Genomic DNA, 24,211 nt, shown 5'->3' on the forward strand with positions numbered 1-24,211 from the left:
TTTCCAGCCAAGCTTTCATGAGGTCGTTGAGACCCAAGTGCAGGACCCAGCCCTTGGTCTCGTTGAACCTCATCTCCTTGCCCTCTCCCACTGATCCAGCCCACCCAGGTCCCTCTGCAGAGCCTCCTCCCCTCCAGCAGATGCACACAGCCACCCAGCTTGGTGCCATCTGTGCATTGACTGAGGTTGCCTGGATGCCCTCGCCCAGATCACTGACGAAGGCATTAAAGAGAACATTGCCTGCTGCTCCTGCTGCTCCTGCTGCTCCTGCTGCTCGTCCATCCACCAGCCAGACCTGCACCCAACCTGCCCACCTGCTGTCCCCCTGTGCCATCTTGCCCCTGGGATGCAGCCCTCTGTGCCCCCTGCCTTACCCGAGAGCATGCGGCCGCGGCGCGAGGCCTCCGCAGCCAGGGCACAGGAGATCTCGATCCTCTTCTCCTGCTCCTGCAGCTGGCTCTCAGGGTCCTGGGGGGTGTCCACCTCCCCCTCACCCAGGGGGACCACGTTCTGCAGGCTGCACACAGCATCCAGCATCAGCACCCCTGCAGGGTCCCAGAGGGCTGCGGGGCGGTGGGATGCAGCCCGGAGTGGGGGGTAGGGGGGGGGACACACAGAGCAGCCTCACCTGGATTTGGCAATGAGGGTCTTGATCCTTTCCACCTTCTTCTGCTTCTCCTTCATCTCCTCGGGGCTGAGTGGGGTGTCAGGCTCCAGCTCCACGTAGCGCTCAGGGATGAGGACTTTGTCTGGTGTGGAGAGCTGGGCACAGCGTCAAGGGCTGAGCTGAGCACCAGAGCTGGGCACCCACCCCCACAGCAGCACCCACTCCCCCCACTCCCCCTCCAGCTGCCAGCACCCTGGCTGGGCACAACCAGTGGCTCCGAGTGACGCCAGAGGAGGGATCAGGCCCTCGGGAGCAGAGGGAGGGATGCCCCCGGGGCCAGGCTCAGAGCCCATCCTCACCTCCTTGCTGATGTCCACATCGTAGTGCTGAGGCTCCAGCTCCATCTTCCGCAGCCGAGCGATCTCCTCCTGCGGCGTCTCGTACACCCTGCCAGGCTCCTCCGAGCGCAGAGCTGCCTCCAGGTCCGAGATGTCCACCTCGTGGATGCTGCGGTGCCGCCGCACCTGCGAGGGACCCCAGCCCTGCTGAGCCCCCCTGCGATGGGGCAGCGAGCCCTGCCCACGCCCACCCCTGCCCCAGCTCCTGGGGGGGGCCCTTTGCCCTTCCAGGAACCCCAGGAGCTCCCAGTGTCCTCTTTGCCCTCCCAGGACCCCCAGGAGCTCCCAATGTCCTCTCTGTCCTCCCAGGACCCCCAGGAGCTCCCAATGTCCTCTCTGTCCTCCCAGGAGCTCCCAATGTCCTCTTTGCCCTCCCAGGACCCCCAGGAGCTCCCAATGTCTCCTTTGCCCTCCCAGGAACCCCAGGAGCTTCCAATGTCTCCTTTGCCCTCCCAGGACCCCCAGGAGCTCCCAATGTCCTCTTTGTCCTCCCAGGACCCCCAGAAGCTCCCAATGTCCCTTTTGACCTCCCAGGACCCCCAGGAGCTCCCAATGTCCTCTTTGTCCTTCCAGGACCCCCAGGAGCTCCCAACGTCTCCTTTGCCCTCCCAGGAGCTCCCAATGTCCCTTTTGTCCTCCCAGGACCCCCAGGAGCTCCCAATGTCCCCTTTGCCCTCCCAGGACCCCCAGGAGCTCCCAATGGCCCCTTTGTCCTCCCAGGACCCCCAGGAGCTCCCAATGTCTCCTTTGCCCTCCCAGGACCCGCAGGAGCTCCCAATGTCTCCTTTGTCCTCCCAGGACCCCCAGGAGCTCCCAATGTCTCCTTTGCCCTCCCAGGACCCCCAGGAGCTCCCAATGTCCTCTTTGTCCTCCCAGGACCCCCAGAAGCTCCCAATGTCCCTTTTGACCTCCCAGGAACCCCAGGAGCTCCCAATGTCTCCTTTGCCCTCCCAGGACCCCCAGGAGCTCCCAATGTCCCTTTTGACCTCCCAGGACCCCCAGGAGCTCCCAATGTCTCCTTTGCCCTCCCAGGACCCCCAGGAGCTCCCAATGTCTCCTTTGCCCTCCCAGGAGCTCCCAATGTCCCTTTTGCCCTCCCAGGACCCCAGGAGCTCCCAATGTCCCCTTTGTCCTCCCAGGACCCCCAGGAGCTCCTAATGTCCCCTTTGTCCTCCCAGGACACCCAGGAGCTCCCAATGTCCTCTTTGCCCTCTCAGCAACCCCAGGAGCTCCCAATGTCTCCTTTGCCCTCCCAGGACCCCCAGGAGCTCCCAATGTCCTCTTTGCCCTCCCAGGAGCTCCCAATGTCCCTTTTGCTCTCCAAGGAACTTCAGGCCCCCTCCAAAGCATAGTGCAGCTTGTGCCCAGCCCCACAGCTGGTGCAGGGACTCACCACCTTGTAGGAGGTGGGTGCCTTGGTGCCAGGGGTGTCAGGCTGCTGGCTGCTGGGCAGCTGCAGGCTGCGGCGCTTCTCCTTCATGGAGCTGCTCTGGTGCCGTTTCATGCGGTCGATCTGCTCCTCCACACTCATCTTCACCTTCGCCTCGTTGGCAAACACAGCACTCTTTGGTCTCTCCTGAGGAGAACCCAGCCCCACGGTCACAGACCCATCACCCAGGGCCACAAGCTTCTGCTCAGCCTGCTGCTGGGCTAGGGGCAAGGTGTCAAAATAGCCCAGAGAGGTGGATGCTGAGCTGTGGAACCACCTACGGAGAGGATCTGCTGTGTGCTGCCTCACTTTGCTAGCTCAGCCCCATAGAATCATGGAATCAGGCAGGTGGGAAGAGAGCTCCAAACTCAGCCAGCCCAACCTAGCACCCAGCCCTGCCCAACCAACCACACCATGGCACTAAGTGCCCCAGCCAGGCTTGGCTGCAACACCTCCAGCCACAGCCACTCCACCACCTCCCTGGGCAGCCCATTCCAGTGCCAATCACTCTCTCTGACAACAACTTCCTCCTCACATCCAGCCTAGACCTGCCCTGGCACAGCTTGAGGCTGTGTCCCCTTGTTCTATTGCTGCTTGCCTGGCAGCAGAGCCCAACCCCACCTGGCTACAGCCTCCCTGCAGGCAGCTGCAGGCAGCAATGAGCTCTGCCCTGAGCCTCCTCTGCTGCAGGCTGCACCCCCCCAGCTCCCTCAGCCTCTCCTCACAGGGCTGTGCTCCAGGCCCCTCCCCAGCCTTGCTGCCCTTCTCCAAACACCTTCCAGCACCTCAACAGCTCTCTGCAATGGAGGAGCCCAGAACTGGACACAGCACTGCAGGAGGGGCCTGAGCAGTGCTGATTACAGGGGCAGAAGAACCTCCCTTGTCCTGCTGGCTACAGTTCCTGATACACCATCCCAGCCCCCTGACATGGGCTCAGGCTACACCAGGACAGGTTTAGGTTGAACCCAAGGAACAACTTCTTCCCCACAAAGGTTGTCAAGGCCTGGACCCAGCTGCCCAGGGCAGTGGTGGAGTCCCCATTCTTGGAGGGGTTTCAAAGCTATGGAGATGTGGTGGTGAGAGCCATGGGTCAGCAGTGCCCTGGCAGTGTTGGGCTAATCATAGAAGCTTAGAACTGATTTTGTTGGCAAAGCTCTCCGAGATCACCCAGCCCAACCATCAACCCAACACCTCCATGGCCACTGAACCATGTCCCCAAGTGCCATGTCCCCAGGCACCTCCAGGGACAGGGACTCCACCAGCTCCCTGTGCCAATCCTTGACCGCTCCTGCAGCCAAGAAATTCTTCTGAGAATCCAACCTAACCCTCCCCTGGCACAATTCCAGGCCATTATGTTTGGTCTCCATGATCTTCTTTAAGGTCTCTTCCAAGCCAGCCCAGCTGGTGTCTCCCTGCCCCAAGCCCTACCCGAGAGCTGAGCCCATTGGCCATGCCGTTGGTGCTCCTCCTTGGCACGCCAGCTGTGGGCACCACTTCCTCCTCTGCTGGAGACTTGGTCCTGGGGGGAACGATGCCCACTGTGGAACAAACCAAAGCACCAGGCTGAAGCCTCCTGGGGAACCAAGGGCAGGGTGCCAGCACGAGGCTGGGTGCCCCTGGCAGGCACGGGGAGCCCTCTGTGGCAGGGCATCTGCTGGTCCCTGGTGCCTTACCCTTGTTGAGAGCTGCCTGCTTCTCTGCCTCCTGCTGGCTTAGTGGGAGCCCCTCGGGTGGGGGGCCAGGGAGGGCTGCTCGCTGAGCCTCTTTCTTGCTCTGCTCAAAGCTGGGCCTGGGCTGTGGGAGGGAAGCAGGTTCCTGGTGAGTCCCTGCTCTACCTAGGGCCAGACCTGCTGCTCTCCACAGCCATGGGCTGACACACGTCCTGCAGACACACAGACACTGGCCAGGCAGTCCCAGTGCACCCCAGATGTGTGGGGACAGGGCCTGGCAGAGCTCTGCTCTCCTCATCTCTGACCCATCGAGGCTGAACAGCTGTGGCTGTCCCTGCAGGACAGGCTCCTGCGTGGGCAAAGCTTCCTGGAGTGGTGACAATCCTGCCATGGCTCAGAGGGGGCACCCAGGAGCCCCAGGATGGGGGACAGCCTGGCTCTGTGCTGACATCCAGCAAGATCCTGTGCCCTCAGGTGACATGGGACAGGCACCAGGCAGCAGCAGAGGCTGAGCAAAGGGCCATTGCTGGGATCCTTTTCCTCTGCTATCCCATGGGAAAGGCCTGCCCCAGAGCCAGGGCAGTGGTGCTGGTGTGATAGAGGGGCACAGTAATGGGGCAAGGAGCCCAGCATGCCCCCCTCAAGCCTCCATGGATGCTGGCCCATGGGGTGTGTGTCAGGATGCACACTGCCACCACTGTGCCACCCCACAGCCCTCACAGGGGGCTCTCTGACCCCTCCCCACTCCACACAGATGATGTTTTTGGGGTGCCAGCTCCCACATGCACACATCCTGACCACCCCCAGTTGCAGGGATGCTTCTCCAAACCTGTCCCTTCCCCCAGCAGGACCATGGCTGAGGGATTACCTGGAATTCCCAAACCCCTGTTTGCCCTGGGTGGGCAGAACCTGGTTGAGGGGAGGGTCACCCTCATGGGCAGAGGTTGCCAGGACAAGCAGTGCCACAGAAGGACAGCGAGAGAGAGGAGGGCAGAGGAAAGCAGAAGGGTCAATGCTGGGGGTTGGGGGGGGGGTGTTGCAGCTGGTTTGGGGGCTGCCCAGGAGGAGCCTGAGTGAGTGCAGTAGGTGCTGTGTGTGCTGCAGGGGACCTGGCAGGGACCTGGCAGAGATGGGAGGGCCAGGGTGGTCAGGGGCAAGGCTGCCAGTGGGGCACTGCCCATTGCAGAGGGCAATAGGCAGTGGTCAGGGGCAAGGCTGCCAGTGGGGCACTGCCCATTGCAGAGGGCAATAGGCAGTGGTCAGGGGCAAGGCTGGCAGTGGGGCACTGCTCGTTGCAGAGGGCAATAGGCAGTGGTCAGGAGCAAGGCTGGCAGTGGGGCACTGCCCGTTGCAGAGGGCAATAGGCAGTGGTCAGGGGCAAGGCTGGCAGTGGGACACTGCTCATTGCAGAGGGCAATAGGCAGTGGTCAGGAGCAAGGCTGGCAGTGGGGCACTGCCCGTTGCAGAGGGCAATAGGCAGTGGTCTGGGGCAAGGCTGGCAGTGGGGCACTGCCCGTTGCAGAGGGCAATAGGCAGTGGTCAGGGGCAAGGCTGGCAGTGGGGCACTGCCCGTTGCAGAGGGCAATAGGCAGTGGTCAGGAGCAAGGCTGGCAGTGGGGCACTGCTCGTTGCAGAGGGCAATAGGCAGTGGTCAGGGGCACGGCTGGCAGTGGGGCACTGCCCGTTGCAGAGGGCAATAGGCAGTGGTCAGGAGCAAGGCTGGCAGTGGGGCACTGCTCGTTGCAGAGGGCAATAGGCAGTGGTCAGGAGCAAGGCTGGCAGTGGGGCACTGCCCGTTGCAGAGGGCAATAGGCAGTGGTCTGGGGCAAGGCTGGCAGTGGGGCACTGCCCGTTGCAGAGGGCAATAGGCAGTGGTCAGGAGCAAGGCTGGCAGTGGGGCACTGCCCGTTGCAGAGGGCAATAGGCAGTGGTCAGGAGCAAGGCTGGCAGTGGGGCACTGCTCGTTGCAGAGGGCAATAGGCAGTGGTCAGGGGCACGGCTGGCAGTGGGGCACTGCCCGTTGCAGAGGGCAATAGGCAGTGGTCAGGAGCAAGGCTGGCAGTGGGGCACTGCCCGTTGCAGAGGGCAATAGGCAGTGGTCAGGAGCAAGGCTGGCAGTGGGGCACTGCTCGTTGCAGAGGGCAATAGGCAGTGGTCAGGAGCAAGGCTGGCAGTGGGGCACTGCTCGTTGCAGAGGGCAGGCACCTCCCGCACGCTGCTGTGCCTTAGCTAAGTGCCACCTGGGCGCTGTCCCTGTCGTCGCCCCTAGCAGGGTGGGCAGCTCCATCACCTGCCTCCCGCCGAGCCCTGCCAGCTGCTCTCTGGAGGGAGGGGTGGAAGAGGAGGGGGCTGCCTGCTGCTGCTCTGCAGAGGTTTCTGTACCTGTCCCCTCTTCGCCTCGCTGCCTTGCTGCCAGGAGGGGGAGGTGGGGTACGGCCAGGGCCGGCTCTCGCCGGGCAGCGGAGGAACGGTCGGAGGAGGCTCCAGGGGAACGTAGGACTTGGGGAGGGGAGGTCGAGGCGGACCTGGTTCCTGGGGTGGAGAGGAGCATGAGGCATGAGAGCAGAGACACTGAGAGCCAGGAGGAAGAGAGAGTTAGAGGAGAGACGGAGGCGACACAGGGCGGAGGAAGCGTTGAGCCGAGGGAGGGAGGAGGGGGAGCTGCTGGCCACCGCTCCCCGGGGCCCCCGAGGTCTCCACGTCCCCACGCAGAAGGGGACAGTGCTGCCCACCACCAGCTGCTGCACCTCCCCAGGGCAGCAAGGCAAGGCAGGGCTTGGGAGCTGCCCAAGAGAGAGGCTTCCCCAGCTTGAGGCTGGCAGTGCCCCAGGAGATGCTGGCGTCACCTCTGCGCAGCCAGGTGGGCTTGGGGACGTCCCCAGATTCCACCTGGGGACTCCACGTGGATGAAGGTGGGGCCAGCACTGCTGGACCCTGAGAAAGGGCAGCGAGAGGTGGCAGCAGATGCTGGTCCTGAGGCCAAAGGCTGGACCTGAGCAATTCTCAGCCTTCAGGACTGCTTGGTGCAGGAGCCCAAAGGCTGCAGAGTCCTGCCAGGATCATGCACCTCGATGTCACCAGGGGCCACCACAGGCCATGCATGTGGCCAAAAGCCACGATGAAGCCCAGTCACGTTCTGTGCCTGCTGCCCACTCATCCCCCTGAGAACGAGGGCACAGGACATGCTGTGAGCTGGGCTGGGGGCACCACGGTGGCAAAGGGCTCCCTGGGGACCCCTCAGAGCACTCACCTCACCAGGTCCTGGCTTGGTGGGCGAGCCCTGGGAGCCAGAGACGAGGGAGAAGGGGCTGAGGGGGCTGGTGAGACTGGCTGAGCTCAGGGGGCTGGCAGGGCTGTTGGAGCTGAAGGTCCCCGAGGGGCCGATGGCCACTGTGGAGAAGAGCAGGAAGGAGGATGTGCACCAGGGCACCTCCTGCCTGAGAAGGTGGCACTAGGGGTGTGCCAAGCCATGGCACAAGGAGGTTTGTGCTGTGCCAGGACAGGGATGGAGCCTGCTGACCTCTGTGCTTGGCAGTGTCGGTGCCACGGGAGGGGTTGTTCTTCCTCAGCCCTTCCATCACGTCCTGGATCCTCCAGATCTCCTTCTGGATCTGCCTGTTGAGCATCTCGTTCTGCAGGGCAGGGAATCATGGAGTGGTTGGAACACCTCCACAGGGCTAGCAAGGGGGACCCCGGGGGATGGCAGGGGAGGGCCTGTGGGGTCCCTCTCACCTGGATGTCCAGGTTCAGCTGCTCCCAGAGGTCGTCGTGCAGGGCAGACACTTCGCTCTCCAGGCTCTCGTACTCAGCAGTGCTGTTGGACAAGGCCTGGGGAGGGGAAAGGTGGGGGTGGGTTAGGGGTGGGGTTGGGGGGAGCTTTGGTAGATTTCTCCCCCCAGCTTCAACCAGGGGACCAGCCAGGACAGCACAAGGGTGCTGCACCCAACACAGCTCACCCCAGGGCATGAAGGGGGCGGCAGCAGCTGGGGTCAAAGCTTCAGGGAGCCAAAAGCAGGAGCTGAGATGGCTCCAGGCAGGTGTGCCAGCTTGGCACCGTGAGGGTTAATTTGCTTTGTGCCCAGGGAAGGACTTTGGCTCCTCTGGGTCCTCGGCCAGCTGTGGGGATTTCCCTGCTGGTGTTTTTCCCCCCTGGTGGTGGGGATGGTGCCAGGGGCAGGAGCTGTTACCGTGCTGGCCTGCGACAGCTCCACACGGATGTTGATGAGCTGGTTCTGGAGAGACTCCTTCTTGTGCAGCAGCTTCTCTGGGTAAGCAGGTTGGCTCCCAAACATCTCCAGCTCCTGGTGTGTCCCCATCAGTGCACTCTCCAGGCTCTCCTGGAGGGAATAGGATGGGAATTCAGCCGTGCAGGAGCTCCACACCCTCTCTTTAAGAGGTCACCGACACACAAGGGCTGAGTCACGGCCAGGGCATCTCTCCCAGCTCAGAAACGTCCTCACTGAGCTATCCCCAAGAGAGCTTCCTCACCACAAGGTGCTGCCTGAGCATGGCCATGACTCTACAGCCAGGTTCCCCCTCAGATGGCCACTTGGTAGCTGCTCACCACCTACCTTCTCTGCCCGGAGCTGCTGCACCAGCCTCTCCTGCTCCCGCAGCACCTTGTTCTGCTCACAGAGCTTCCCCAGCAGCTTCTGCCCCCAGGAGGTGAAAAGAAAGGGAGGAGAGGATGAGAGTCCAGCAGTGAGGACTGCAGGGTTCTCCTGTGCTCAACCAGGAGAGGCAGGATGGACCTGAGCCATGGCCCACAGGGTTGGTTTGATGGGACAATGCATGGTCCTGGGGAGGGTTTCCAGCCCACTCCTCTCATTACAGGGACCTCGACCCCAGCTAGGGTGAGAGTGGCCAGATCTGGATGTGGGGCAAGAGCAAGCAGCTCAGCTCAGTGCAGGCTGCAGTCCCTGGGAGCCAGCATCAGGTCCCACCCCAGCTGGGTAGAAGCACTCAGCGTGGGTCTCTCCTTGGGGACTGCAGGGACACCAGCGTGGGGCAGGGAGGGGACAGCCAGGGTGGACATTTGCTCTTACATCAGTGTCCTGCTCGCTGATCTTGTAGGTGTGCAGCGTCTCCCTGTAGGCCTCTGGGAAGGGAGTCACCTGCAAGCAGAGCCTGGGGTGAGCCCAGCTCCAGCAGCCCCTGGGGAAGGTGAGGCAGTTCCCAACACCTTTTCCCCATCCCTTCAATCATAGAATCAGGCAGGCTGGAAGAGAGCTCCAAGCTCAAACAGCCCAACCTAGCACCCAGCCCTGCCCAACCAACCAGACCATGGCACTAAGTGCCCCAGCCAGGCTTGGCTGCAACACCTCCAGCCACAGCCACTCCACCACCTCCCTGGGCAGCCCATTCCAGTGCCAATCACTCTCTCTGACAACAACTTCCTAACAACATCCAGCCTAGACCTGCCCTGCCACAACTTCAGGCTGTGTCCCCTTTTTCTGGCCCTGCCTGCCTGGCAGCAGAGCCCAACCCCACCTGGCTACAGCCTCCCTGCAGGCAGCTGCAGGCAGCAATCAGCTCTGCCCTGAGCCTCCTCTGCTGCAGGCTGCACCTCCCCAGCTCCCTCAGCCTCTCCTCACAGGGCTGTGCTCCAGGCCCCTCCCTAGCCTTGATGCCCTTCTCCAAACACCTTCCAGCACCTCAGCAGCTCTCTGCAATGGAGGAGCCCAGAACTGGACACAGCACTGCAGGGGTGTCCTGAGCAGTGCTGAGCACAGGGGCACAAGAACCTCCCTTGTCCTGCTGCCCACACTGCTCCTGAGCCAGCCCAGGATGCCATTGGCTCTGCTGCCCACCTGGGCACTGCTGCCTCCTCTTCAGCTCCTCTCTCCCACCACCCCCAGCTCCCTCTCTGCCTGCCTGCTCTCAGCCACTCTGGCCCCAGCCTGTAGTGCTGCTTGGGGTTGTTGTGGCCAAAGTGTAGAACCCTGCACTTGGCCTTGTTCCATCTCATCCCCTTGGCCTCTGCCCACCCATGCAGCCTGGCCAGGTCCCTCTGCAGGGCTCTGCTACCCTCCAACAGCTCCACAGCTGCTCCTAGCTTGGTGTCATCTGCAAACTTCCTGATGCTGGACTGAATCCCCTGCTCCAGAGCATCAGTAAAGATACTGAACAGGACCGTGCCCAGCACTGACCCCTGGGGCACACCATTGGTGCCAGCTGCCAGCTGGATGTGGCACCATTCACCACCAATCTCTGGGCCCAGCCTTCCAGCCAGTTCTTGATCCATATCAAAGTGAATGGGGACAGAGAGGCCAGAGCTGAGTATCCAGAGGTGATCCTGGCAGATGGTTGCAGGTGAGGTGGGATCATGGAATCCCAGGCTGGGGTGGGCTGGAGGGGCCCTGTCAATCTCATCTAGTCCAACCTCCTGCAGTCAGCAGGGACACAGAGTCACATTGCATTGGAAGGGACCCTTGAAGGTCATCTTGTGCAGCTCCCCTGCAGTCAGCAGGGACATCTTTAGAGCAGTTTGCTCAGGGCAACCATTAAGTTTGACCATGAATGTCTCCAGCTTCTCTCTGGGCAACCTGTCCCAGTATCTTACCAACTTAATCATCCCCAACCAGAGCAGGTTGCTCAGAGCCCCAGGCAATGGTGCCAGGGCTGGGCACCTCCCATCTCTCTGGACAGCCCTGTGCCAGGGTCTCACCACCTTCAATGTCAAACATTTCTGCCTGATCTGTAGTCTAAACCTCCCTTCTCTTGGCTTTAAAACCCAGGTTGATGCTGGAGCTCCCACCCTGGCCATGCCTGGGGGCTCAGATGAAGACACAAACCACCTCCCTCACTCCCTGCTGCCCACCAGCTGGCTGAGCCCTTGGGAAGGAGCCAGGGACAAGCTCTCCACGGGAGCTGAGTTGAAGAGAGGATGCCTGGTGAATCATTAACTGCCCTGCAGGTAGCTGCCACTATTACTCAGGCAGGGACACAAAGGCAGGAGGCTGAAGCTGCAATTCCACTTAGCAGAGTGGAAACACCTATAAATCAGGAGCTGCAGCAGGGCCTGTTTACCATCCTGGCTTCTCTGTGAGTCATTTTCCTTTCCTGGAAATCTAAATTACTAATGGGGCCTCCACCAATGAAATGCCTCCAAGAGCCTGAGATGAAAGGAATGGAGATGGAAAGAAGGGGATCATTATTGCTAGAAAGTAAGATGCTGCTTTACAGCCACTTAAAACTCCAGGACGATGCAAACAGACTCAAACCTGGAGGCAGAACCTGGCGGATGGGGATGCTGCTGCCTCCAGACAGGGAGCTCAGCCAGGAGAGCATCTCAGCAGCTTCAGTTTCTCCCTCCAGCACATCCCTGCTTCTCCCACACACACACACAGCAAAGGCAAACAGGCACCTTCCCCTCGATGAAAAACCCCAGAGATCATCCAGCCACTGGATGCTGGTGGGGGCCCCACGACCCCTCTGCAGCCCACAGTGACCTAGAGATGCTTCCCCACGTCCTATCTGCACAGCCCAACGTCAGCCTGGTGCTTTTCCAGCCCTCTTTGAGCTGGGAAACAGGAAGAGTCAGAGCATCAGGGGGGTTAGAAGGTGTTTCCTCTCCCTGTCCCAGCTTTGGTTGAGCATTCCTGTCCACAGCCCACTCCTTGCCTCCATCAACAGACGACAGCAAACCGAGGGTGAGCGAAACAACCGAGCCCAGCCCCAAAGCAAGGGTGAGAGGATGAGGACGGCCACGTCCCCACCTGGTGCTCTCCCAGCACAAGGATCTGCCAGGTTTGAATGGCTCATGGATGGATTAGCAAAGCCTGGGATGGACTAGCAGGCCCCCCGAGAGCGTGATGTGCCAGAGCCACATGGATGCTGCTGGAGCCTGCATGAGTGGAGATGACAGGAGGTGACCTCGGGGATGGAGCAGGGGGCGGCTGGCACAGCTGCCATGCACGGCCCCGTTGGTGGCCCGTGGCTTACTTGCATGTAGAGCTGAGCCCTAGGGGAGGAGGTCTCCACCATCCTGTTGACCATACTGATCAGGGTTTCGCTCTCACTCATCTGCAGCAGACAGAGAAGGAAAGTTCAGAAGTCAGGAGGTGCCCTGGCGGTGCCCAGGGTGCTGTGGGAGCAGCAAGGAAGCTCAGCCCAGGTGTCCTCAGGGCACTGGGCTGTAAGATGTCACCTCCAAGAGATGTCCCAGGGGCTTAAGCCACATCAGGATGGCTGCCCTGGGATGCTGCTGCTCCGTTTTGGGCACTCAAGAGTGGCCTGGGCTGGTTGGATGCCCTGAAAATGTTGTTGAGGGGAAAACAGAGACAAACCCAAAGCAGCTCTGAGCTGTGGACACAGCCAGGAGCTGGCACAGAGACCCCCCACGGCTGCAGTGCATGGTGTGGTCCCAGCAGACAGACAGACAGACCGACCAACCCTGCTCCTCATGCTGACAAACAGCTCAGTGCCCTGCCCTCACGGCACAGCTGCAGCTGGGACGGCACAGCTGCAGCTGGGACGGCCCCGCTGGAGGCTCGGCTGAGCTCCAGGCACAGAGGAAGGTGACTGAAGTCTGGGCTTGGGGACAGCAGTGTCCCCCTGCTCTAGCCAGGTGGGAATGGGATGCACCTGTGGAGATGGCTCTGCAGAATCACTGAGCAGTTTAGGTTGGAAGAGACCTCCGAGATCATCCAGTGCAGCCCTTAACCCAGCACTGCCAGGTCACCCATGGCCCTCAGCACCACATCTCCAAGGCTTGGAAACCTCTCCAGGGATGGGGACTCCACCACTGCCCTGGGCAGCCTGGGCCAGGGCTTGACAACCCTTTTGAGCAAGCAATTAATCCTTGTGTCCAACCTAAACCTCCCCTGGTGGGAACCTGAGGCCACTTTCTCTTGTTCTATGGCTTGTTCCTCGGGAGAGGAGACCAACCAGCAGCAGCAGTTCCTTTGAGGCAGCTGCAGAGAGCCAGGTGGGCTCCCCTCAGCCTTCTTTTCTCCAGCCTGAACAGCCCTCACCAGACTTGTTCTTTAGACCTCATTGTAGCCATGCTGCCAGGCAAGGATGTGATGATGCTCAGCTCACCTGAACCTCCCCAAAGCCATCACTGCCCTGAGGCCTGCCACACTCCACCCAGCTCTGTCCAGAGGAGCAGGACTAACCCAATCCTGGGCTCCATCCATACCCCTGCAGCCTGAAGGCTTTTGCTGCTCTCCGAGGCATGCAGCCAGCTGTGGCCACAGGGTCCCTCAGTGCTGCAGGATGGAGCTGCTCAAACCAGCAGCACCAAAGCTGCAGGAGCCCACAGCACCTTGTGCTCCACAGCCAGGCCCTTCAAGGTCCAAAGGGTGTCAGCTATTTAAGCACAAAGCAGGGATCAAACCCCACCTTGGGGCAGGTCAGCAAGGTGAGATGCTGCTGAGGGAGCCATTCCTGCAACTGGGATGAGCAAGGAGAGAGAAAACAAAGCAGGGAGCTGTTTGAAAAGAGCCACTTGACAGCGTCACTCCCGATTAGTCTCCCTGGAGGTCAGCAGCAGAGGAGAAGGAGGAGGAGGAGGAGATGCAAAGCCTTTTTAGGGAGTGTTTTAAAGAGCCTGGGAGAGGCAGCACTGCTGCCCAGGGCTGTGAAATAACCCAGAGAGCTTTTATTGCAGAGAGAGCTCCTGCCTGGCTCTGGCTCTGCTCCAAGGCAGACACAGATCCTGGTGATTGCTGCACCGATGGAGATCTGCAGACTAATGAGATTGTCCCTGGAGCAGCTCCCCCAGTGCAAGCCTGGAGTTGGCAGGCAAGAGCCTGGGCTGCAGCAGGCTCCTGGCCCTGGCTTTGGCTTCAGCCAGTGCCTGCAGTCCTTACCCCACCAGTTCTGTGAGTCCTTACCAGGCAGACTGTGCCCACCCTGCTCCTGGGGTGAGGTCAGTTCACAGCTGTCATCCAAACGCCTCCTGACTGCACAAACCTGAGAGCTGCTGCTTTGGCACCGGTGCTGTGGGTACCTCAGAGTGGTGGGCACCAGAAGGGACCTCCAGAGATGGAGTACAGCCCCCCCCACCTCGCCAAAGCAGGGCCACCTGGGGTAGGCCATGCCCACCCTGCACCAAGCCTCTCACCTTCGAGGAGGAACAGGACCAGCACATCACCAAAACCACCTTGTACCCATCCAGCTCCACACAGGGCACCAGCTCCGGGCACCCCCACAACAGCCTGAGCTCACCCCAATGCCAGAGGGCAGTGCTGGGTGTGGAGGGGTCGTGCCATCCAGCATGGCCACACCAGCACCAATGTCCCACACCGACTTGGGGAGGGGTTCTGGAGCCAGCTGCACCCTCTGCCAACCCAGGAGCCAAACACCTGGGAAGCTGCCCCAGCTGCCCCCTCCCCAGACCTCCCTCTCCCCCAACATCTCCAGCACACCACACAGAAGGTACTGTAGGGGGTGGGGGGAGGGAAGGTGGTTAGGGGGAGGTTATTTCTGCCAAGCAATGAGCAACCCTCTGGAGGGGAAGGATGGAAGAAGCAAACTAAAGCCAAGTCGTGCTGCTTGAATGCCAAGAAGGGTGAGGATGGAGGTGAGGGGGCGAGATGCTGCGCTGGGAGGGGACAGGGCAGAGGAGGGAGGTAAGCAGCATGAGGCTTGCAGCCAGCTCTGCCTACCTGCTGGTCCAAATACTCTAGGTTTCTTTGCAACTGAAGGTCTAAAAGTTCATCCTACCAGGAGCCAGCAGGCACACGGCAAGAAACGAACACAGGACAGATAAAAGAAGAAGCAAAGCGGTTAGGTGGAGCCTACGAACAAGGTGGAGACCTCTCGGCCCAAGCAAAGGAGGCATCTCCCTGGCACAGAGCCCCGAGAGCCACCAGGGCTGTGCCCTGCGGGGGGATGGATCTTGCTGTCTCCTCCCAGCTCTCCCCAGTGCCTCCCCCGAGAGGCGTCGCAGCTCTGTTCCCTGCGTCTCTGGCTGGCGAGGATGGATGGAGCATGGGTGGCTTATGGCAACTTGAGCTTCTTCCTCCTCCTCTGGTGGCTGGGCCTGCCCCACCGTTTGGGGTCCATGCTAGGCTGGGGGGGACCCTGCCAGCTCCAGCCCTTCAGCGCTCCGAGGGGCAGCAAGGCAGGAAGCAGCAGCAGCTGTAGCCAGAAGTGAGGAAGCAAGAGCAGGAGCGGTGCCAGGTGTGTGCCAGCCCCAGCCGGGGATCACCCTGGGGGTGATGAGCCTGGCTCAGCGTCGCAGGGCGTATGGGGTGGGGGTGGTCCAAGGGTGTCTGACTGCTCCCACAACCTGGGGGCTGCAGGGCAAGGACCGGGGGGGCCTTTCCACAAGGATTTCCTTTGAGTATGGCAGGGAGGGACCAGAAACACCAGAGAAAGGACACCAGGTCCCAACCTGTCTCAGCTCCAACCCACAGTGCTGCCCCTGGAGCAGAGCAGTTGGGGGCATCTGCTCCTTGGGCACGGAGCCCTCCTCCCCTGGGTGCCCTGTGCACCCCAGAGCAGCAGGACTGAGCCCCCCCCAGTGCCAGCAGCATACATACCATTTTGTCATGGACGGTGGGAGATGCTGGGTAGGGGTAGGGGTACATCCCCGCGGGCACCGGCCGTCTGTCCCCCAGGTAGTCATACTGAGGAGAGAGGAGACCCCCACCCCAAAACCAGAGACACGTCAGGGGGGTGCAGGAGGCCAGAAAGCACAGGCAAAGGTAGACCTCAGCGCCACGGCAAGGTCAGGCCTCGCTTTGGGGCACACAGCAGAGAGATGGGGACACCAGAGCCCACTGCTTGGGAGCACATCGCTCGTGGGGGCCTTGAGCACCCCAGCCCAGAACTGCTGAGGTTGGAAGAGACCTTTGAGAACATCTAGTCCAAATCCTGTCCCACTCCATCCCATCCCATTGACCCATTGAACTGCTGAGGCTGGAAGAGGCCTCTGAGACCATCTAGACCAACTCCATCCCATCAAACCATGGAGGTCTCTTCCAACCTCAACAGTTCTCTGGTTCGATGGGGGTGGAGTTGGACTTGATGGGCTTAGAGGTCTGTTTCACCACAGCAGTTCTGAGCCCATCAAGTCCAACCCCATCCCCATCCCATCAAACCAGAGAACTATTGAGGCTGGAAGAGACCTCTGAGCCCATGTAGACCAACACAATCCCCATCACATCTAACCATAGAACTGTTGAGGTTGGAAGAGACCTCTGAGCCCATCTAGTCCAAACCCATCCTCATCCCATCAAGCCAGAGAACTGCTGAGGCTGGAAGTGATCTCTGAGCCCATCTAGTCCAACCCCATCCCATCAAACCATGGAGCTGTTGAGGCTGGAAGAGACCTCTGAGCCCATCCAGTCCAACCCCATCCCCATCCCATCAAACCAGAGAACTGCTGAGGCTGGAAGGGACCTCTGAGTCCATCTAGTCCAACCCCATCCCCACCCCATCAAACCAGAGAACTGCTGAGGCTGGAAGAGACCTCTGAGCCCATCCAGTCCAACCCCATCCCCATCCCATCAAACCAGAGAACTGCTGAGGCTGGAAGGGACCTCTGAGTCCATCTAGTCCAACCCCATCCCCATCCCATCCAACCATAACTGCTGAGGGTGGAAGGGACCTCTGAGCCCATCTAGTCCAACCCCATCCCATCAAGCCAGAGATCTGCTGAGGCTAGAAGAGATCTCTGAGCCCATCTAGTCCAACCCCATCCCATCAAACCAGAGAACTGTTGAGGCTGGAAGTGATCTCTGAGCCCATCTTGTCCAACCCCATCCCATCAAGCCAGAGACCTGCTGAGGCTGGAAGAGATCTCTGAGCCCATCTAGTCCAACCCCATCCCCATCCCATCAAACAAGAGAACTGCTGAGGCTGGAAGTGATCTCTGAGCCCATCTTGTCCAACCCCATCCCCATCCCATCAAACAAGAGAACTGCTGAGGCTGGAAGTGATCTCTGAGCCCATCTTGTCCAACCCCATCCCATCCCTCCAGGCTCACAGCAAGCCAGGAGGAGCAGCCAGGAAGCAACAACCACAACCTGGGCAGCCTTGCAGGACAGCAAAGTGGACCCCTAAATACATCAGCTGCTGCAAGCTGCGGACTTGGCGACACTGCGAGGCCAGGCTGCGCCACGAGTGCGGCGGGCACCGGCTGTGCTGCGCCACGAGTGCGGCGGGCACCAGCTGTGCTGCGCCACGAGTGCGGCGGGCACCGGCTGTGCTGCGCCACACCATCCCCAAGGAGGCTTCTCCCTCCAGCCCCGTGCAGCCCAAGCGCCAGCAGGCACTCACCTTTGGAGAGCTGATGGATCTCCTCATCACGAAGGTGGTGGGGTCGGCGTAGATCTCGTCCCCGCGGGGCGGCAGGCGCTCGAAGCGGGCGCTGGGCGAGCGCACCGGGGAGTAGAGCCGCGCCCGGCCGTAGGTGCCCTGGCTGGGCGAGCGGGGCACGGAGCGGGAGCGCGGCTGCAGCGACAGCCTGCGCAGGGAGCCCGACGCCGCCTCCACCTCGTCCATGTAGCTGGGTGGCCTCCCCGGAGAGGGCAGCCAGAGCGGGACGTCCTGGCGGCCGAAGGCAGCCTGCTCCTTCCAGTCCCGCAGCTGGTAGGCACCCCCGTTGCGGAAGGAGTGGCGCTTGTCCTCCAGCGCCCAGGGAGGGCTCACCCGCTCGAAAGCGGGCATGGAGCAGATGCTGTCCGGGCGCACCCCGGGCGGGTAGTACTGGTAGTCCTCAGGGTACTGGGGTGAGTAAGGGGAGTAGTAATCAGGCACCCGGCGAGACACGGGGTACAGTCTGGTGGGGCTGCAGGGGAGAAGAGAGCTGTGAGTGCCAGGCTGGTGGCCAAGCGGTGCCCAGTCCTTAGTTATGAGTGTGATGGTTCTGGTGGGTGAGAGTGAGAGCAGGCAGCTCTGACACCAGCGTCTGGAATGCTGGCTGGGGAGTATCTGTCCTGCCAGGGACCTCATGGTGGTCTGGCCTCCTGGAATCCTTGCTCACAGGGATTCCATCTTGGGCTTCTCTCCTGGCACCACTCCTCACAGGGGTCCTGTGCTGGACTGCCCTCCTCATGTCCCTCTTTGCAGGGGTTCCATGGTGCCCTCCTCTCCTGGCTTCCTTTCTTCCGTGGACCGTATGGTGACTTCCCCTCCTGGCATCCCTGCTCTAAAGGACACTGTGGTGGCCTCCCCTCCAAACTCCACCCTCTGGGGGGTGTCCCAGACACCGCTGACAGCTGGCACGTGTTGATCATGGAATCACTTTGGTTGGCAAAGCACTCATCCAGTCCAACCATTCTCTAGCTCTGCTAAGGCTGGGGTAACCCGTGGCCCTTGGCACCACAGCTCCAGGGATGGAGGTTCATAGAATCATAGAACCAATCAGGGTTGGAAGGGACCACAGGGAGCAGCCAGTCCCAACCCCCTGCCATGCCCAGGGACACCCTACCCTAGAGCAGGCTGCACACAGCCTCAGCCAGCCTGGCCTCAAACACCTCCAGCCATGGGGCCTCAACCCCCTCCCTGGGCAACCCATGCCAGACTCTCACCACTCTCCTGCTCAACAACTTCCTCCTCACCTCCAGCCTCACTCTCCCCACCTCCACCTTTGCTCCATTCCCCCCACTCCTGCCACTCCCTCACAGCCTCAAAAGTCCCTCCCCAGCTTTTTTGGAGCCCCCTTCAGATCCTGGCAGGCCACAAGAAGGTCACCTAGGAGCCTCCTTTCGACCCTGGGCAGCCTGCGGCAGGCTTTGAGAACCCTTTCAGCAAAGCGGTTTCTTCTATCGTCCAAACTAAACCTCCCCTGCGGCAACCTGAGGCTCTTCCCCTTTGTCCTCTGGCTTGTTCCTAGGGAGCAGAGCCCAACCCCCACCTGGCTCCAGCAATGAGATCTCCTTCAGCTTCCTCTTCTCCAGACTAAACATCCCCAGCTCCCTCAGCTGCTCCTCCCTTGCCCTCTTCTCCAGAGGCTTCCCCAGCTTCTGGAGACTTTCTCCAGCACCTCAACGTCCTTCTTAGTGTGAGGAACCCAAAACTGAACCCAGCACTCGAGTTTCTTCTAACGTAACCCAGAAAGGAGATTTGTTTTCTGACTCCAGGAGGGGAGAAAACAAACGCGAAGGGGAAAAAAAAAACCAACACACCCCCAAACAACCCAAACATTGCCAAGGCATCACCTGAGAGGTAAGCAGCAGGATGCCCACCCCTGGCCCTGGCCAGCCTCTGCCCCAGCCCTCACCTGCGCATCTCCTCGGGGGGCGCAACCCCTCGGCGGGAGTTCACCCACTGCTGCAGCTGGCTCATGGAGCTCTTGCGCTGGGCGAGCCTCTCGGGGTTGGTGCGGGGGGCGCAGCCCCGGCGCTGGCTCAGGCTGTCGCCGTCGGGCGGAGGGCAGGCAGTGCTGCCAGGCCGGCCAGGGGAGGGGCAGGGCCAACCGTTGGGCTGCGGGGGTCGCTCGGCGCTGCCTGCCACCCGCCCCGCCTCGGGGTAAGGGCTGCCAGGCTCCGAGGGCATCTCCTGCCCGCTGATGCCGTTGGCTTTGGCCAAGGGCTCCTTTTTGCCCTCCGTCCTCTCCGATTTCCTCTCGGGCTTCTCCGAGCCGCGGCCGTCGCCTTCCCCCCGGGTCTTGGCGTCGGGGTCGGCTTTGGGGTGGTCGCGGTGGGCGGCGTTGCAGTGGTGGTGCTGGTGGAGTTGCTTGCTGGGGGGGATGTTTTCAGAGTCTGGTTTCTCATGCCTGGGGAGGGGCAGGACAGAGAGGGTCACCTTCCCTCCGCACTGGCCCCAAGGCATCACAGTGTCACAGTGTCATCAGGCTTGGAAGAGACCTCACAGATCATCAAGTCCAACCCTTTACCACAGAGCTCAAGGCTAGACCATGGCACCAAGTGCCACGTCCAGTCCTGCCTTGAACAGCTCCAGGGATGGCGACTCCACCACCTCCCTCGTCGCCCTTCTCTGGACACGCTCAAGCATCTCAATGTCCCTCCTAAACTGGGGGGCCCAGAACTGAACACAGCACTCAGGGTGTGGTCTAACCAGTGCAGAGTCCAGGGGCAGAATGACCTCCCTGCTCCTGCTGGCCACACCATTCCTGATGCAGGCCAGGATGCCACTGGCTCTCTTGGCCACCTGGGCACACTGCTGGCTCATGTTCAGGTGGGTATCAATCAGCACCCCCAGATCCCTCTCTGTCTGGCTGCTCTCAGCCACTCCGACCCCAGCCTGTATCTCTGCATGGGGTTGCTGTGGCCAAAGTGCAGCACCCTGCACTTGGAGCTATTGAACCCCATCCCATTGGACTCTACCCATCTGTCCAGGCGGTCAAGATCCCTCTGCAGAGCCCTTCCCTCCCTCCACCTCGGGGAGGGGGCAATGCTCCTTCACATCCCTTCTCCAGAGGGACCCTCCCGCTCCCGGAAGGTGCCCAGCCCCAGTGCAAGGCTCCCCTGCCCTATCTCCAAGAGACCAAGAGGCAGGGGTGGCACGGAGCTGGTGGGTGCTGACCTCTGGGTGGGGGGGATCTGCACTCGGGCAGCTTCGCCCATGGCTTGGATCCAGGACTCCTGCTCCTCCGTGTTCTCGGCGCTGAAGAAGTAGGTCCGGATGCCAGCGTGCTCGGCCTGGGGAGACAGGGACCGCTCGTTACTCGCTGGCATCTCCTCCACCCAGCACACCGTCACCTGCAGGGAGGCAGAGAAGTGGGGAGAGAGACAGACAGGAGGGTGAGAGCTCCATCTTCACCCCACCGTCAGGTCCCGCTGCTGGTCGTTCCCCTGCTGGCCGAGCCTGGCAGCCACCTACATCCTCGGTGTCACCTCAGAAGGGTCTGCAGGCAGAGGCAGTGCCAGGTCTTGTCCCCTCACAAGGGATCCCTCTTGGGGCCGTGAGTTCCCCTGGCCACCCCAGAGAAGCAGCACCTCGGTGCAGAGGATGCCACAGCCCAGCACGAAGCAAGTCCTCACAGGACCGAAGGGTCCAGGTGGCAGCAGCAGCAGCAGCGCTGGAAGGGACATGCATGGGTAGGGAGAAAGTGGCCTCTTGGCTCAGGCAGCACTTTGGGGAGGGGAAAGAATTGGCTTTGGGTCCAAGATACTGGTGCCCACTGTCAACCTAGAGCAGGTCTGGCTCTTTAGGGCCTTTCTGAAGTTTCCACCTTCCCACTCTGTGGAAAGGGATGGGAGGGAGCGAGGAGGAAGTAAAGAGAGGCAGCAGGAGGGTCCTGCCCTTGAGACTCTCTTAAAGACAATGAAAACCAAATAAAATACTGGGGGGCTGTTCTGATTAAACCCCTCCAGTGGGTTTTGACCTTCCCCAGAGCATGCAGCCACTGTGCCCAGCCATGGGGTCACCTCCTGCCTCTAGCAGCTCTGCAGCCAGAGCAGAAGGCATAACCAAAGCCATTCCTCCCCCGGATTAGTGCAAGCAGGGTGAGCAGAGCATGCCAGCAAGCCAGAAGGTCCCCTCAACCCATCTGCATGCATCAGAAACACAAGAAGGTACTACCTAGGTGCTGGCTGGGTGCTGGCATGGTGGAAGGGCACGAAGAGAGACCTGTCCAGGGATCCTCGCCCTCGGAGAGAGGAGGAAAGACAGACACAGGGTCAAGGCGCAGCGTGGCAGGGGTGTGGGCACTGTGGCACAGAGGTCTCCTGGCCATCTAGGCCCTCTCTACCCTTCTCTGACCAAAACCATCCCTCAGAACCTTGCTGGGCAGTTAGGTAGGGGCCTGAAGAGCTCTTTCCTCAGTGGTGTCACAAGCCAAGAGAGACATTTTTGTCACCTCTGGGTCACTTAGAGGCACAGAATTGGTTGGGTTGGAAAAGGTCTCTAAGATCCTCCAGTCCAAGCATCAACCCAACACCACCACGGGCACTAACCACGACCCAAAGTGCCATGGCCACACATCTCTTGAACTTCTGGGATGGTGATTTTGCCACCTCCTTGGGCAACCTTCTCTGCTCTCACTCTGGAAGCCATAGGCAGGGACATGATGCCAGCTGCCAGCATCAGCACAGGCATGTGGCACAGCCCACATGTGGCTCCTGGCCACGCACTGCTGCTGCTTACCAATGCTCAGCCACAGCTAAATGCAGGTCTAAGGGTGGCAGCTATAAAAATCCATCCCTTAGACTGGCAAAGCTCCTTGGCAGCACCCAGGCCAGAAGGTGCCCACTGGAACTTTGCACAAGTGTAGCTGGGCACAAGCCACCCTGTGCATCTGTCCATCACAAGTGCTAACATGACCCACGAGCAGATGCACTGGGGAAGGTGCATGGTGGTGCCACAGGTGCCAACAAGTACCATGTGGTGCCAGGGGAGCTCAGTCTCTGCTCTGAGTGAGGCAGAGCCAAGGTCTGCTGCTGGAAATGGGCATGGGGAAGCTCCAGCTGCAGCAGCCACCCTGCACCTCTCTCCACTCCCAGAGCCACAGCAGCTCAGGCTGACGAGCAGCGACTCTTTGCAAGCCACCTCCCGGCCCCTGGAGCTGCTGCTTGGCTCCAGACGTGCCTCAGTTTCCCCAGCAAAAGCCAAATCCATGCTGGGTCACCCAGGGCAGAGTGAGGGGAGGGGGGTGGGCACTGCATCCACCCCTCTGCCCAGCTTGGTCCACACCCCATCACCAAGAAAGCAAAGAAGAGGGAGCAGCAGGAGCCCTGCCAGCATCACCACCGCCCCCGCCCAGCGCTGTCCCAGCAGCAGCAGCACCACAGGCTGACCTTGAACGTGTGCTTCCTGCTGATGTTGTCCGAGGGCTGCACAGCTGCCACACGGAAGCTGAGGAGGGGGATGCTGCCCAGGATGCTCTCCTCCTTCTCATCTGGTGGGCAAACGTAGGGGTTACACACACGGGCTCTGGCAGAACTGGCTGTGCGCCCCCCACCCCAGCAGCAAAGAGCTGCAAGCTGCTGTAGTGACACAGTCCCCTTGCTCCTTCTCATGGGTGCCAGGCAGGCAAGGCCACTTGTGGGAACCCACTGCCTGCCTGTTGCTGCCCAGCAGCTCTTGTGGCTCACACAACAGCTTGCTCAATTATTCATGCCCATCCTCGGCTGGATGCCAGGGCTGAGCCCAGCGAGCTGCCAGGGAGGCTGGGGAAGGTGCCTGCGTTAACCCCCTGGGTCTCCAGCATGGCAGACACCCACCCAAAGAAGTGCTGTGCATGGCTGCCTCCAGACCCCTGTCACCTCCAGACCCCTTTGCCATGCTGACAAAACCTGCTCCAGGCCTGATGCTGGGCATGGTCACCTCCACACCCCTTTGCCACGCTGGCAAAAGCTGCTCCAAGCCTTGCGCCAGCCTGGTCCTGTGCGTGGCCACCCCTAAGACCACTGTCACCTTCAGGCCCCACTGCCATGCTGCTCTGAGCCTGGTTCCAGCCCAGGTTTGCATGGAGGTGCCTGGCTCTTGGTCTGAGGCCCTGCTGGGTGGCAGGAGCTGTGGTGGGCACCAGGCTGGGCTGTACCTTTGTAGTAGAAGAGGCAGCGATCCACCAGCACGAACCAGCGCTTGTTCCACTGCTTCACCCCCGAGCTGGCCTGCGGGAGAGGGGTGGTGAGGAGCAGCACCCACCCTGGGGGAGCCAGGAAAGGGCACCTAGCGTGGCAGGAGCTTGGGTACCTGCTTGTAGAGCCAGCCACTCTTGGTGACAGCAGCGTTGGGGTTCCTCTTCATGGAGTTGGAGCGCTTCCCAAAGGCGATGCCCTTGCGGGAGGTGCGCGAAGCCTGCAGAGGGGGAGAGGAGCTGCTCAGTCCCCGGGGGGGGGGCCGGGACCCCACCTCTGCTGCTGTCTGCCCTGCTGCACGGCTGCTGTGGGCACCCACCCGGGCTGCAGGGCGGTCCCGGGGCACCTCCGACACCATGGTGTGGTTGGAGGCCTCGATGGTCGCCGGCCGCTTGCTGCCTGCTTTGCTTGACATGTCCGAGGTGGGTCTGTGGCACAGGAGAGCTGAGTTAGCCAAGGGTGGGGCACGTCTTACCCCACCAGAGCCTGCCCTTTGTCTCCCCAGCCATGGGCATCCAGCCCCTCACATCCCATCCCACCTTGGTCCCCCCCATCAGAGCCTGCCCTTTGTCTCCCCAGCCATGGGCACCCAGCCCCTCACAGCCCACCCCACCTTGGTTCCCCCCATCAGAGCCTGCCCTTTGTATCCCCAGCCATGGGCACCC

General features: G+C 61.1%; 1 protein-coding gene across 5 annotated transcripts in view; it reads right to left on the reverse strand.

Moving 5' to 3' along the window:
* PLEKHA6 (pleckstrin homology domain containing A6) overlaps positions 1-24,211 on the reverse strand; it is a 67,272-nt gene that overhangs the window by 4,019 nt on the left and 39,042 nt on the right. For 3 of the 5 annotated variants that reach the window (XM_064173517.1, XM_064173518.1, XM_064173516.1), the window contains exons 3-24: positions 23,662-23,974; positions 23,507-23,579; positions 22,761-22,861; positions 20,548-20,723; positions 19,283-19,777; positions 17,338-17,848; positions 15,597-15,683; positions 14,718-14,771; positions 12,049-12,129; positions 9,150-9,218; positions 8,676-8,756; positions 8,292-8,441; positions 7,837-7,932; positions 7,625-7,736; positions 7,355-7,494; positions 6,487-6,636; positions 4,108-4,228; positions 3,863-3,972; positions 2,399-2,581; positions 967-1,131; positions 629-762; positions 375-517 (exon numbers count right to left, since the gene is read on the reverse strand). In XM_064173517.1, the coding sequence (XP_064029587.1) occupies positions 375-517; positions 629-762; positions 967-1,131; positions 2,399-2,581; positions 3,863-3,972; positions 4,108-4,228; positions 6,487-6,636; positions 7,355-7,494; positions 7,625-7,736; positions 7,837-7,932; positions 8,292-8,441; positions 8,676-8,756; positions 9,150-9,218; positions 12,049-12,129; positions 14,718-14,771; positions 15,597-15,683; positions 17,338-17,848; positions 19,283-19,777; positions 20,548-20,723; positions 22,761-22,861; positions 23,507-23,579; positions 23,662-23,961 (3,532 nt within the window). In that variant the 5' untranslated portion in view covers positions 23,962-23,974. Of the gene's footprint in view, positions 1-374; positions 518-628; positions 763-966; positions 1,132-2,398; positions 2,582-3,862; positions 3,973-4,107; positions 4,229-6,486; positions 6,637-7,354; positions 7,495-7,624; positions 7,737-7,836; positions 7,933-8,291; positions 8,442-8,675; positions 8,757-9,149; positions 9,219-12,048; positions 12,130-14,717; positions 14,772-15,596; positions 15,684-17,337; positions 17,849-19,282; positions 19,778-20,547; positions 20,724-21,546; positions 21,610-22,760; positions 22,862-23,506; positions 23,580-23,661; positions 23,975-24,211 lie in introns of those variants that run through there. The other 2 variants (XM_064173515.1, XM_064173519.1) reach the window with 2 other exon arrangements.

The sequence above is a fragment of the Pogoniulus pusillus genome, chromosome 39, assembly GCF_015220805.1.
Source record: "Pogoniulus pusillus isolate bPogPus1 chromosome 39, bPogPus1.pri, whole genome shotgun sequence".
NCBI lineage: Eukaryota > Metazoa > Chordata > Aves > Piciformes > Lybiidae > Pogoniulus > Pogoniulus pusillus.